The sequence below is a fragment of the Pelodiscus sinensis genome, chromosome 29 (assembly GCF_052426305.1).
Source record: "Pelodiscus sinensis isolate ZL-2025 chromosome 29, ASM5242630v1, whole genome shotgun sequence".
NCBI lineage: Eukaryota > Metazoa > Chordata > Testudines > Trionychidae > Pelodiscus > Pelodiscus sinensis.
This window is the reverse complement of record NC_143080.1, coordinates 13365362-13377989: the sequence shown is the minus strand read 5'-3', so window position 1 is coordinate 13377989 and position 12628 is coordinate 13365362. Positions and strand designations below refer to the sequence as shown.

General features: G+C 56.9%; 1 protein-coding gene across 1 annotated transcript in view; it reads right to left on the bottom strand.

Moving 5' to 3' along the window:
- The window catches only part of LOC149521312 (uncharacterized), a 33608-nt gene extending 23369 nt beyond the window's left edge, over positions 1 to 10239 (bottom strand). Inside the window, exons 1-2 of the mRNA XM_089773901.1 lie at positions 10183 to 10239; positions 9975 to 10086 (exon numbers count right to left, since the gene is read on the bottom strand). Of these exons, the coding sequence (XP_089630027.1) occupies positions 9975 to 10086; positions 10183 to 10239 (169 nt within the window). The remainder of the gene's footprint in view (positions 1 to 9974; positions 10087 to 10182) is intronic.
- Positions 10240 to 12628: the final 2389 nt, after the last annotated feature.

Sequence of the window (12628 nt, the reverse complement as noted above, 5' to 3'; positions counted from 1 at the left end):
TGCCACCATCAAGTGTTTGGAACCCACAAGTGGGGCAGACAATGGAAACCAACCCCGGGGCACCCCAAACTCTGTGTCCCCCAAAGAGCTTGTGAGAGGCGAGAGAAAAGCAAGCGGCCGCCTCTGGTACCGACCCCTCTGGCAGAGCCCCCCGTCCTCCCCCCCGAGAGCTCTTCCCGGACACAAAGTCCAGCCAACACCAGCCCCACTGAGCTGCTCCCCCTCCCCCTGCTTTTATAGCTGCCTTCCGCTGGAGCATGCCCAATAGGGATCTCAGGCGGGGACCCTCGCTCAGGGAGCCAGGTTGAACCCCTGCAGCCCCAGAACGGGGTGGGGTACTCATCACACTGCCCACGTTCCGCTCCCATGGAGCCCTGCCTGCAGGAAGCAGGACGTCCGCCCGTCTCTGGTCCACGCCCACCCTCCCACCGGGGTGCTTAGAACAGACGCACTCATTGCAGCAGTGAGCATGTCATTGGGGGCAGGACAGCCAGGCCCTTAGCCTAACTGTGCCCCCTCCCTGTGCCCAGCCAGCTGGGGGTGTGGGGGTCTCCAAGCAGGCAGCAAAATCAGTCACAAGCCCTGAACTCCAGCCTGACCCACCCTCCCAGGGTCCTGCCGCCACCTGGTGGCCAAAGACACTCACTGCACCTGCCCTCTAACTCCCCTCCTATTCCTGCCCCTGACTCCTCTGGACACTCGCCCGCCCTCCCTCCCTCCCCTCCACCCCAGAGCCTGCTGTGACTCAGGCCTCCATCGGCTGCCAGCTGCTCCCCACAACCTGCACGCGGAGATGCAGCCACCTCTGTGGAAGAGGTGGGGCTGTTGGTACAGGGGCCCCTCGCCCAGCACTGAGAGGCAGCCATCCCATGGGCGCAGGTGTGGGGCTTTTTAGCCAGCGTCGCTCACCTGGGACAGAGATGCAGCCACCGCTGGGGCAGGGCGGGGCGGGGCGGGGCGGGGCGGGGCGGTTGGTGCAGGGACTTCCTGGCCTGGTGCCTGTGACGGCGCGTTGGGGGTTCCCCGTCTCCTGCACCCCAAAATGGCACAAACAGACTTCACCAGCCGGGGGAATAGAGGAAGTTTATTGCCTCTCCAGGATACAGCACAGCACAGATGGAATCTGGTCACAGAGCTGGGCTAGGATGCCTCAGGCCCCCTTGAGATGGGGGAGACTGGGCCCCTAAACTCCAGCCCCTTCTCCTAGGCTCTCCTCCATGCTCTCCCACAGTAACTAACTAAATTCCCTTCCAGCCCTGCCCCCCAGCCAGGGCAGCATTCCACCTTCCTTTGTTCCTCTCCATGGGGGGTGTCTGGCCACTGGTTCAACAAGTTTGGCATTACCTCTGCATAGTGAGGTTTTCCCTGCTGGGTCTTGCTCCAGACAGCAGGGGTCACCACAGCCCAGCAAGTACCCCCACTACGTCACAGTTCTCCCCCCTCCGAGAGCGAACTGAGCAGGGTCACTCCGCTCGTGACCTAGGGAAGTTCGGGTCCTCTGCGTGGGAACCCGCCCCGGGGACATGGGTGCTCCCCTTGACTCAGGCCGGCCGTGGCAAGGCCCCACATGAGCTGGCTTCCCTCTGTCCACTCGCCGCCCCGCTCCAGGGCGACTGGCGCAGGCCTGTCCTCAGGGGTCACACCCACCCTTCCGCTGGCCTTGATCTCTGGCCAGGGTCTCTCGGGCCGGGGCCATGAGCCCAGTGAGCCTTCTCTGGACAGCCAGGGCGGCTTCCACCCCCGAAGCTCCATCCAGGGAGGTCTTCCCCTCCCATAACTCTCTCAGCAAGCCCAGAGGGTCTATCTGGGGTAGAGACCCCCAAGCCGCTTTCCTCCTGTCCTGGGCCCTCCCGCCCCTCTGGCAGGAGTCACAGGACCGACAGTAACGCTGCACGGCTGTAAAGATTCCCGGCCAATAGAAGTGCTGGAGCAGCTTCAGCCGGGTGCTCCGGATCCCCCGGTGGCCCCCAACGGGGACATCGTGGGCCAAATACAGCAGCTTGAGGCGATACTTTCGGGGGACGACCAGCTGCCGCTGGACCCCCCATGCCCTCACCTTCCTGGGGGGAAGCCACTCACGGAACAGGAGCCCACGCTCCCGCAGGAATCTCTCCTGGCCACCTCTCCCCCGGGGCTGAGCTGCATGGAGGCCAGCCTGGTCCCTCAGCCTCTGCAAGGAGGGGTCTGCCTGCACCTCAGCCTGGAATTCAGCTGCTGAGGCAGGGATCGGGACCTGTCCCCCACCTCTGCCTAGGTCCGGAGTCCCAGCCTGGCTGGACCCCGTGTCCACTGGGATGGGACCCTGAGGACGCTGCCAGGAGTCCTTCCCTGGACCCACGTTGTCAGCCCCCCGCTGGCTCTGGCTCCGGGTAGTGACTAGAGCCCGCTGGGATTCATGGGGCCACTCCTCTAGGTCATTCCCCATCAGCACCTCGGTGGGCAAGTGCGGGTGCACCCCCACTTCCTTGAGGCCCTCCTTGGCCCCCCATTTCAGATGCACCCTGGCTACAGGCACCTTAAACGGGGACCCGTCTATGCCCTTCAGGGTCAGCTGCGCGTGGGGTAGTATCCGCTCCGGGGCCACTATGTCGGATCGGGCCAGAGTCACCTCCGCCCCCGTGTCCCAGAAGCCCGTCACCTTCCTACCATCCACCTCCAGGGGTATGAGGCACTCGCTCCGCAGGGGCCGTCCTGCCCCCACCCGGTACACGGAGAAATCCGCCTCCTGAGAATCAGACCTCCCAGGGGAGGTGCACTGAGCATCCTTCCCCTCTCTCTGAGCTGAGGTTTGCCTGCCAGCCCCTGCCTCTGGGGCAGCCTGCCCTTCCTCCCGCCCCAGCCAGTTAACCCTGGAAAGTCCCCGGTCCTGGGACCTGGTGCACTGAGCCCTCTTGTGGCCTTTTTGCCCACAGCGATGGCAAGTTAGGCTTTGGGCTGTCTCTGTCCAGGCCCTGGCTGGTTCTCTGGGGCGCAGACGACCTGTTCCTTGGTCTCGCCTCGTAGTTGACTCCCTCCGTCGCTCAGCCGAGATCCGGTCTCTGCGCGGTTCCCTCTCTCTCCGGGACTCCCGTTCACACCCGGACCGGCTCTCCGTGAACTCATCCGCCAGTCTCCCGGCCTCCTGGGGGTTCTCTGGTCTCCGGTCCTTGAGCCACAGCCTCAGTTTGGGTGGGCACGCTTCATAGAACTGCTCCATCATGACCAGCTTGAGCAGCTCCTCTGCGGTCTGGGCTCCGACTCCAGACACCCACTTGCGGCAGTATTGCGCCAGGCGGGAGGCCAGGTCCACATAGGTCTCCCGTGGCCCTTTCTGTACCCCCCGGAACTTCTTCCTGTACATCTCGGGGGTCAGCCCGAACTTGTGCAGCAGGGCCTCCTTGACTCGGTTGTAATCCCCTGGCTGTAGGTCCTCCAGCTGACTGAGCACTCCGGCCGCCTCCTGGTTCAGTGCGGGGATGAGCTCCTGCAGCCAGTCAGCTGGGGGGACCCGTTGCAGTCCACAGGCCCTCTCAAAGGCACTGAGGAACCCGTCTATGTCACCCATGTCCTTCAGTTGGGCCACCACGAGCCTCTCCAAGCGTCTGGCAGTCCTGGGACCCTGGGGCCCATCCGCACTTGGCGCAGCCGGTGCCCCGCCGGTTCTCCGCTCTGCCATGGCCAGCTCATGCTGCCGCTGCCTCTCTCGATCTTGGCGCTCCTTCTCTCGATCTTGGCGCTCCCTCTCTCGGTCCTGGCGGTCCTTCTCTCGGTCCTCTACTTCCAATTCCCTGATCCGCAGCTGGATCTCCAGCCGCCGCAGCTCCGCTGGGCTGGCCCCTGCCCTAGATGGGCTACGGCTTGCAGGCCTCCCGGGTGACGCTGTCTCATCTCTCCGTTGGGTTCCAGGGCTCCTCCCCCTCTCTGAGCCTGACACACTCTCAGGGGGGGTCTGGCTGCTTCCCCTGGGGACAAGATCCTGGCCCTGTGGCTGGTCATTATCTTCCAGCTGGGCAATCAGCTGGGCCTTGGTTGCTTTCCGCACAGGCAAGCCCCTCTCTCTGCACAGCCCCACCAGCTCTGCCTTCAAGAGTTGGGCGTAGGCCATCTGCCCGCTGGTCCCCTTGGTGCAGACTCACCAGTCTAGTGCTGCAGAGCCCCACGATTCCCAGGAACCGCTTCGCTCTGTCTCCAGCACGCCTGGCTCCAGGGCTCTTGCTTCTACTGCGGCTTGTCGCTTGCCGCTGGGAGCTTCATCCACGGGGTGCAGTGCATCCCACTTCTGACACCAGTGTGACGGCGCGTTGGGGTCCCCCATCTCCTGCACCCCCGAAGTGGCATGAACTGACTTCACCAACCGGTGGAACAGAGGAAGTTTATTGCCTCTCCAGGATACAGCACAGCACAGATGTAGTCTGGTCACAGAGCTGGGCTAGGATGCCTCAGGCCCCCTTGAGATGGGGGAGACTGGGCCCCTAAACTCCAGCCCCTTCTCCTAGGCTCTCCTCCATGCTCTCCCACAGTAACTAACTAAATTCCCTTGCAGCCCTGCCCCCTAGTCAGGGCAGCATTCCACCTTCCTTTGTTCCTCTCCATGGGGGGTGTCTGGCCACTGGTTCAACAAGTTTGGCACTACCTTTGCATAGTGAGGTTTTCCCTGCTGGGTCTTGCTCCAGACAGCAGGGGTCACCACAGCCCAGCAAGTACCCCCACTACGTCACAGTGCCAAATGCAGCTGTAGCTGGGGTGCAGCGCAGCAGCCACCTCCTAGACACATGGCACAGCAGTTTGGGACGGGAAGTGCAGGGGGTCCCGGCCCCACTGGTAACAGGACCCAGGGGGTCAGGACCCAGCTGGGCAGGAGGGGCCCAGGTGTGGGCGTTGTCTGTTCTGCATCAGCAGCTGGGGCCATTGCTGCTGCACACGGGGCCCTGGCTTGTGCCAAACCAGACGGAGCCGCAGCAGCCTCCATCGGCAAGAGGAACTGGAGTCCTGGAGGTCCAGGGACCAGGCATGGGTGGGGGCGCATGGAGGATGCTGTTCAGCCCTTTTCTCCCCAGGATGCAGGACCTGCCAGTGTCTCCCAGAGGGGCCTGGCAAGGTCAGTCCTGGGACCAGCCCTTCCCCACGCGCTGCCTGGGCACGGGGTGTTGCCAATGTGATGGCTGCCCTGGGACCTGAGGCACAGAAGGTGGCTTCCAGGCTTGAATTTTCTGTGATAGTTTCCAGGCACGGTGTGTCTCAGTTTCCCCACCATGCTGCACTGTTCGTGGTGGGGGTGAGAATTTGCTGTAATAGTTTCCAGGAAGATGGTGTCTGCCTCAGTTTCCCCAGCATGCTACACTGTTCGTGGTGGGGGTAGGGTGGGAATGTGCACACTGGTTGTTCCCCCCAGGTAACAATTGCTTACACCGGGTTTGATAGAAAACAAAAATTATTGTATTAAGTGGAAGCAGTAGGATTTAAGCTGTAATAAGTGAGCAAAGTAAATTACAAAGGGCAGAGCAAAGTAAGTTACAATCAAAAGAAACAAAAATGCTTGGCTATTTCTACACTGACGCCTCAGCACAAACTCACCCTAAAACCTCTTTTCCAGTTGCCACTCTAAACCAGGGCTCTCTTCCACACCATGGAGCCTGGCTTCTTCCTTCAGGTACAGCCCAGCCAAAAGACCCTTTGCTTTCCTACTCTTTTTGTTAAGGAGTTGAGGCCGCTCCCTTCCAACCACTGCTCAGACTTAAGGGCAAAAGATTGTTTTACAGTGGCTCATCAAGAAGTTTCAGGTAACTCCCTCCATGTCTCCCATTCGCACATTTGAAACTCACAAAGTATTCCCCACTCCACCTGTCTAATTTTATACATTCAAATGATACTGTGACGTAGTGGGGGTACCTGGCTGGTTTCTATGCTGCTGGCTCTGGGGTAACCCCCACTGGCTGCCGTGGGTACCACGACCCAGCAAAACAGGATGAGTCACTATGCAAACCAGTGGCCAGACACCCCCCATGGAGAGGAACAAAGGAAGGTGGAATGCTGCCCTGGCTGGGGGGCAGGGCTGCAAGGGAGTTAGTTAGTTGCTGGCTGGCTGGGAGCATGGAGGAGACAGCCTAGGGAAAGGGGCTGGAGTTTAGGGGCCCAGTCTCCCCCATCTCAAGGGGGCCTGAGGCATCCTAGCCCAGCTCTGTGACCAGATTACATCTGTGCTGTGCTGTATCCTGGAGAGGCAATAAACTTCCTCTATTCCACCGGCTGGTGCAGTCTGTTTGTGCCATTTCGGGGTGCAGGAGACTGGGGACCCCCAACGTGCCGTCGCAGATACATACAACAGAGTAAGATAAACAGAACCAGTGGATCATGACATGAAGATGGACAGGTTAGATGAAATCATTTGCTCAAACCACCTTTGAGTTATGTATATTCATGTCCATAAGCCCAGTCCCATCACAGTCTGTGTTTGTGTGGGTGAGAGAGATAGTTCACTCCCCTTTGGTTTAACCCAAGAGTGGCAATCAATGACAGCTCAATCCCCTTGCTTAGTCTACACTGCAGGGTTTTTGCACAGGAAGCCTTTTGTGGAAGAGTTCTCATGCAAACACTTCTTGTGCAAACGCGCATCCAGATGTCAAAGTGCATTGCAAATGTAATGTGCTTTTGCACAAGGGAGTGTCCACACTGCATGGACACTTTTGCACAAGAAAGCTCTGACTGCCATTCACAAAATGGGCATTAGAGAACTTCTGCTTTGTGCAAAAACCCCTGCAGAGCATTTACACCTGCCTTTTTGTGCAAGAGCTGTCGTGCAAAAAAGGAGTTATTCTTCTTCGGGTAGTCCCCGTGGGTGCTCCACTTCTGGTGTCGGGCTGGTCCCGGCGCCGCAAATCGGAGCTTTACAGAGCTGTGTGTGTGTGGTCGGGCAGCGCGCGTGCACTCTCGTTTCGCGCCTTTCATCTACCGCGCGCTGCCCGGCTCCCGCCGATTCTTCTCATCCGCCTTGGGTCGCAGACGGAGCTTCCCCACTTTCTCCTCAAAATTTCCCCTTTCTTCCCTTCGGCTGCTTGGCGTGGGGAAATTTCATAGCTTTAAATGTTGAAATACATAGCGCGTCTAGCCCCGTTGGCAGACGCGGTTTAAAAAAAAAAAAAAAAAAAAAGAAAAAACCGAGTAAGAGCAGTGCTACATATATAGTGTTGGCGTTTTTTTCTGTTGCCTGCTTTGGTTACCAAAAAAAAAAAAAAAAAAAGAGAAAGGAAATAAAATTTAAATAGAGTAAACAGAAGGAAAGTAACTCAGAGAAGCTGGGGACGCATACAAGCGGCTGCACTTAGCCGGCGGTAACGTTCAGTCCCCACAATTCAAAATGCCGGGCTCCCCCGGCTTAAAAAAATGTGAAGGCTGTGCTGAAGCAATGCCGGTGTCAGATGGGCACTCGGCTTGCATTCGCTGCCTTGGGGAGACTCACATCCCCCAGAAGTGCACCCACTGTGCCAGCCTGACGACTAGAGCCCACAAGGAGTGGGAACGTTGCTTGAAGGAGATCCTGTGTGACAAGGCTCTCATGCCTTCCACTGCCTCAGGATCCTCTGCCTCGGACCCCACCACTGATAAGCGGAAGGCTCCTTCTGAGGCTTTGCCCTCATCAAAAAAGAGGAAAGCCTCTCCTGCTCACTCCGGGTATGTCTACACTAGAAAGTTAGTTCGAACTAACGGACGTTAGTTCGAACTAACTTTCCTATGCGCTACACTAGCGCTCCGCTAGTTCGAATTTGAATCGAACTAGCGGAGCGCTTAGTTCGAACTAGGAAAACCTCATTTTACGAGGACTAACGCCTAGTTCGAACTAGCTAGTTCGAACTAAGGGCTGTGTAGCCCTTTAGTTCGAACTAGTGGGAGGCTAGCCCTCCCCAGGTTTCCCTGGTGGCCACTCTGGCCAACACCAGGGAAACTCTATGCCCCCCTCCCGGCCCCGGACCCCTTAAAGGGCCACGGGCTGGCTACGGTGCCCGTGCCAGGTGCAAGCCTGCCAGCACCCAGCTAGCAGACCCTGCACCTGGCACGGCACAGAGCCACCCACCCGATGCCCCCCAGCCCACCCCCTCTTCCCGGGACCAGGCTGGCGGCTCCCGGGAGCTTGCCCTGGACCGCAAGAGGCGGGCACCTTCCTGGGCTAGTGCGGACATCGTGGACCTCGTCCACGATCTCCGCACTAGGCACAGGAAAGTGGCCGTCTAGGGCAGGAGAGCTGCCAGCCTGGCCACCCAGGAGCAGGTGTGCATGAAAATCAAGGGGGTCCACTGAGACCCCCGACCCTGAGCCCTGAGCTTACAATGGCCGTCCTGGGTCAGACCAAAGGTCCATCTAGCCCAGTAGCCTCTCTGCCAACAGCGGCCAACCCTAGGAAGCCTGGAGGGGATGGACCGAAGACAGTGACCAAGCCATTTGTCTCGTGCCATCCCTCTCCAGCCTTCCACAAACTTTGGGCAGGGACACCACTCCTACCCTCTGGCTAATAGGACTCCATGGACCCAACCTCCATGACTTGATCTCACTTCCCTTTAAACTCTGTTCTAGTTCTAGCCTTCACAGCCTCCTGCAGCAAGGAGTTCCACAGGTTAACTATTTGCTTTGGGAAGAAGAACAACTTTCTCTTACTAGTTTCAAGCCTGCTACCCATTCCTTTCCTTTGGTGTCCTCTAGTCCTTCTTTATGGGAACTCATGAAGAACTTTTCTGAATGCACCCTCTCCACCCAACCCCTGCTTTTAGAGACCTCTATCCTGTCCCCCCTCCGTCTCCTCTTTTCTAAGCTGAACAGTCCCAGTCTCTGTAGCCTCTCTTCATCTGGGACCTGTTCCCAACCCCTGATCATGTTAGTTGCCCTCCCCTCTCCCAGCCTTTCTCTTCCCCTCTCCCACCTCCTTTTCCCAGTCTCCCCCAGTTTTTTTCAATAAAGACAGAGTCAATGTTGGAAGAAACATTAGCTTTATTTTGTACATCAATAAGAAGGGGGGCTAGGGAAGGGCAAGTGGAAGAAGGTGAGGGAGGAATGGGGCACGAGCCCCCGATGGGGAGGACTGGGCTGGCTCTGCGGGCTTCTGGGGGTGGAAGCTCTCCTGCAGCCCCCCAATTGCCCCCTCTCCCCAGATGCCAGCCTGCGGCAAGTGCAGACGGGCTGATGGCCGAGTGGTGTGATGTGCCCAGTGTGGGCACTCAGGGCACTCCAAGCCAGAACTTCTTTGCAAGCGGGGCACCCCTTAGAACTGTGTGTCCGGGGTGGGGGTCGGGACCCTTTAAGCGCAGCCCTCGGCTAGCCTGAGACAGTATCTCCACGCTCTAAGTCCTCCTCTGATGCCCTGCCGGCACTGCTTCCGGCCATCATTAAGCCCTGTTCAGAGTCCACTCAATGTGGACTTACTAGTTCGAACTAGCAAAACGCTAGTTCGAACTAGTTTTTAGTTCTAGATGCGTTAGTTCGAACTAGCTTAGTTCGAATTAACTAATTCGAACTAAGTTAGTTCGAACTAGCGCTGTAGTGTAGACGTACCCTCCCTGCCAGCTGCTCCGCAGTCGCGGGCAAGCGCAGGTGACAAGCCGGGCACTTCTCGTTCCAGGGTAACCCGTGCTCCGTCAGTCAATAAGCCGGCCGGCACTTCAGAGTCTCGACAGCCCCCTGCTCGGGATCCTCACCCGGCACCGGGGCTTCTTAAAGAGACAGACGCAGCGGCTCCAGTTGTATCGGTGCCGGCTGCTGAAGGGCTTTTAACCACGGCCCCTCACAGGGAGCTGTCCTCAGCACCGGCAGGGGATCAGCGTGCCCATACTCAGATGTCTGCTTCACAGCCCTTAACCCTTCACTCTCCAGGCTCTACACAGCCAGCAGCATCAACACAAAAATCAAATGCCCAGGGAATCTCCCAGAGTACCTCGCCAAGGTCTTACCACGAGCCATCCCCTTACCGTTGTGCCTCTACGCACCACGCAAGAGACCATGGGCGTTATTACCACCGCAGTCTCTCATCTCGTCACTATTATGATAGAGAGCGTAGCTGTTCACACCAGAGATATTCCAGATCTCCTTCTCCTGCGAGACGCTCACGATCACCAACTCATTCATCTAGAAGTGCATATTACGTCAGGTATGACAGCACTAGATCTTCTAGACGCTTGTCCCCTGCAAGGTCTGGCCGGCACTATACCCATCGTTATAGACCGGACTATATTGAATCATCTCATCGCAGTCACTCTCGATCTCATCGCAGGTCTCCATGTTCCTGTAGGTCAGTTAGTCCACGCTCTGGCCGCTCGGAGATCTCCAAACATTCTCCGCTACGATGCCCCGTATCTTCTCGTTCCCCCACGCATTGTTCACAAATGTCAGACCTAGAGGAAGGGCAACTCTCGGAAGCTGATCAGGATATGTCCCCTAATACCAGTACACCACAGCCCTCTAGGGATGAACCGTTGTCTATGGGCGAGAAGTCACCACCGGACGATCTTAAGGAATTCCAATCCTGTTTAAAAGTGTAGCGCAATCCCAGGAAGTGCAGCTCACTGAGTCTCAAGCTAAACAGCATAAGTTGTTTAAGAATCTGCACCCTAAACAACAGAGAAAGATTGCACTCCCGGTAGATGAAGCCATCTTAGAAGTGGCACAGGATATCTGGCAGACGCCAACATCGATACCACCCACTAATAAGAAAATTGATAAGAAGTATTTTGTCTCATCCAAAGGTCTGGATTTTCTTTTCAATCACCCCCAGCCGAATTCCCTGATAGTGGATGCGGTTCGTCACAAGAACAAAATGCCCCAATTTACCCTTTGATTGCCAGAAGTTGTTTGCTTCTACTACCGATGAGATCCTCCATTCTGGCAAGGACTCTCGTATGACCCTCCGTTCTCTGGGGATGTACACGTCACCTTTTAAACGCAGACGATACTACCCCTTCCAGAGGAGATATGATTTTTTTCCCCTATAAGCAGCAGCAGCAGCAGCAGCAGCAGCAGCAGCAACAGCAGCGTGGATCCGACCAGCCTAGATTCAGACAGCGCCCTCAGCGCAAACGTCAACAACAGAACCGCTCTGCTGCTCGGCCTTCCCAGAAGCAGCAGGTTTGACTCCCGTGCGGAGGACGCGAACATGTCTCCACCGGTCAACACTCTAAAGCCTGCAATCACCACCACCACCTTATTCCACCACCGCCTGAGGCCATTTCTTCATCAATGGGCCACCATTACCTCGGACCGATGGGTCCTAGAGGTCATATCATCGGGCCTGACAATCCCGTTCGCATCAATCCCTCCTACCACTCCTCCCACCCCATCCCTTCTCAGGGACCCGTCTCATGGGGCCGCTCTTCGAGAAGAGGTTCTTCACCTACTCGAGATTGGAGCCATAGAGAGAGTACCCGACGAATTTCGAGGCAAAGGGTTCTACTCCAGGTATTTCCTGGTTCCCAAAAAGTCCGGGGGGTGGAGACCCATCCTCGATCTGAGGGGTCTGAACCGTTTTATCCAAAAGCAGCGCTTCAAAATGACCACCCTGGCCAAGATCATGCCAGCACTAAACAAAGGAGATTGGTTCGCAGTCCTGGATTTGCAAGACGCATATTTCCATGTAACGATTCACATAGCGCACAGGCGTTTTCTCAGATTCGTAGTGGGCGACGACCATTTTCAATACAGGGTCCTGCCTTTCGGCCTCATTTCGGCCCCAAGGGTGTTCTCCAAGACACTAGCGGTAGTGGCTGCCCATCTTCGAAGGATAGGAGTCGTTATCTTCCCCTACCTCGACGATTGCCTCATCAAGGCACGCACCCAGTTAGAGGCTCAGCACATGGTAGTCGCAACTCAGGAGTTGTTCGACTCCCTCGGCCTTATCGTGAACACTCAAAAATCACGCCCACTACCAACACAGATTTTAAACTTCATAGGAGCGCGTCTCGACTCCCAGTCGGAAAGAGTCCACCTTCCACTCGAGCGTTTTCAAGTAATGCAAGACCTGATAAAAACAGTCTTGCAAGCTCCAATGCTCCCAGTACGCGTATGTCTCCAGCTTCTGGGACATATGGCTTCCACGACAATCATAGTGCGCCATTCAAGACTACACCTCAGGTGTCTGCAGCATTGGCTAAGCACGGTTTACAAGCCTACGGACCACAGCATCCGCAAGACTGTGGTATTTCCAGTACATGTCAAGGACTCCCTAGTATGGTGGACGAATCACAACAACATGTTGTCAGGAGTCCCCTTCCATGCACCACAACCATCACGAGAGATAACCACAGACGCTTCTCTCATCGGCTGGGGTGCCCACATGGGCACAAAAACAGTTCAGGGTCGTTGGTCCACGACGGAGATGATGCTCCATATCAATCTTCTCGAGCTTCGAGCCGTGTTTCATGCCTGCAAACACTTCAAGGTATACATGAGAGGTACTGTCACCAGAATTCTCACGGACAATGTAGTGGCAATGTACTACATAAACAGACAGGGGGGTGCCCGATCCCGTTCACTTTGCGCAGAGGCGATCCCCCTCTGGAAATGGTGCATTCGAAACAACATCTCTATAGTCGCGTCATACTTACCGGGTGTGAGCAATACCACAGCGGATGCACTGAGCAGGTATTTCCCCCAGGACCACGAGTGGGTGATCCGC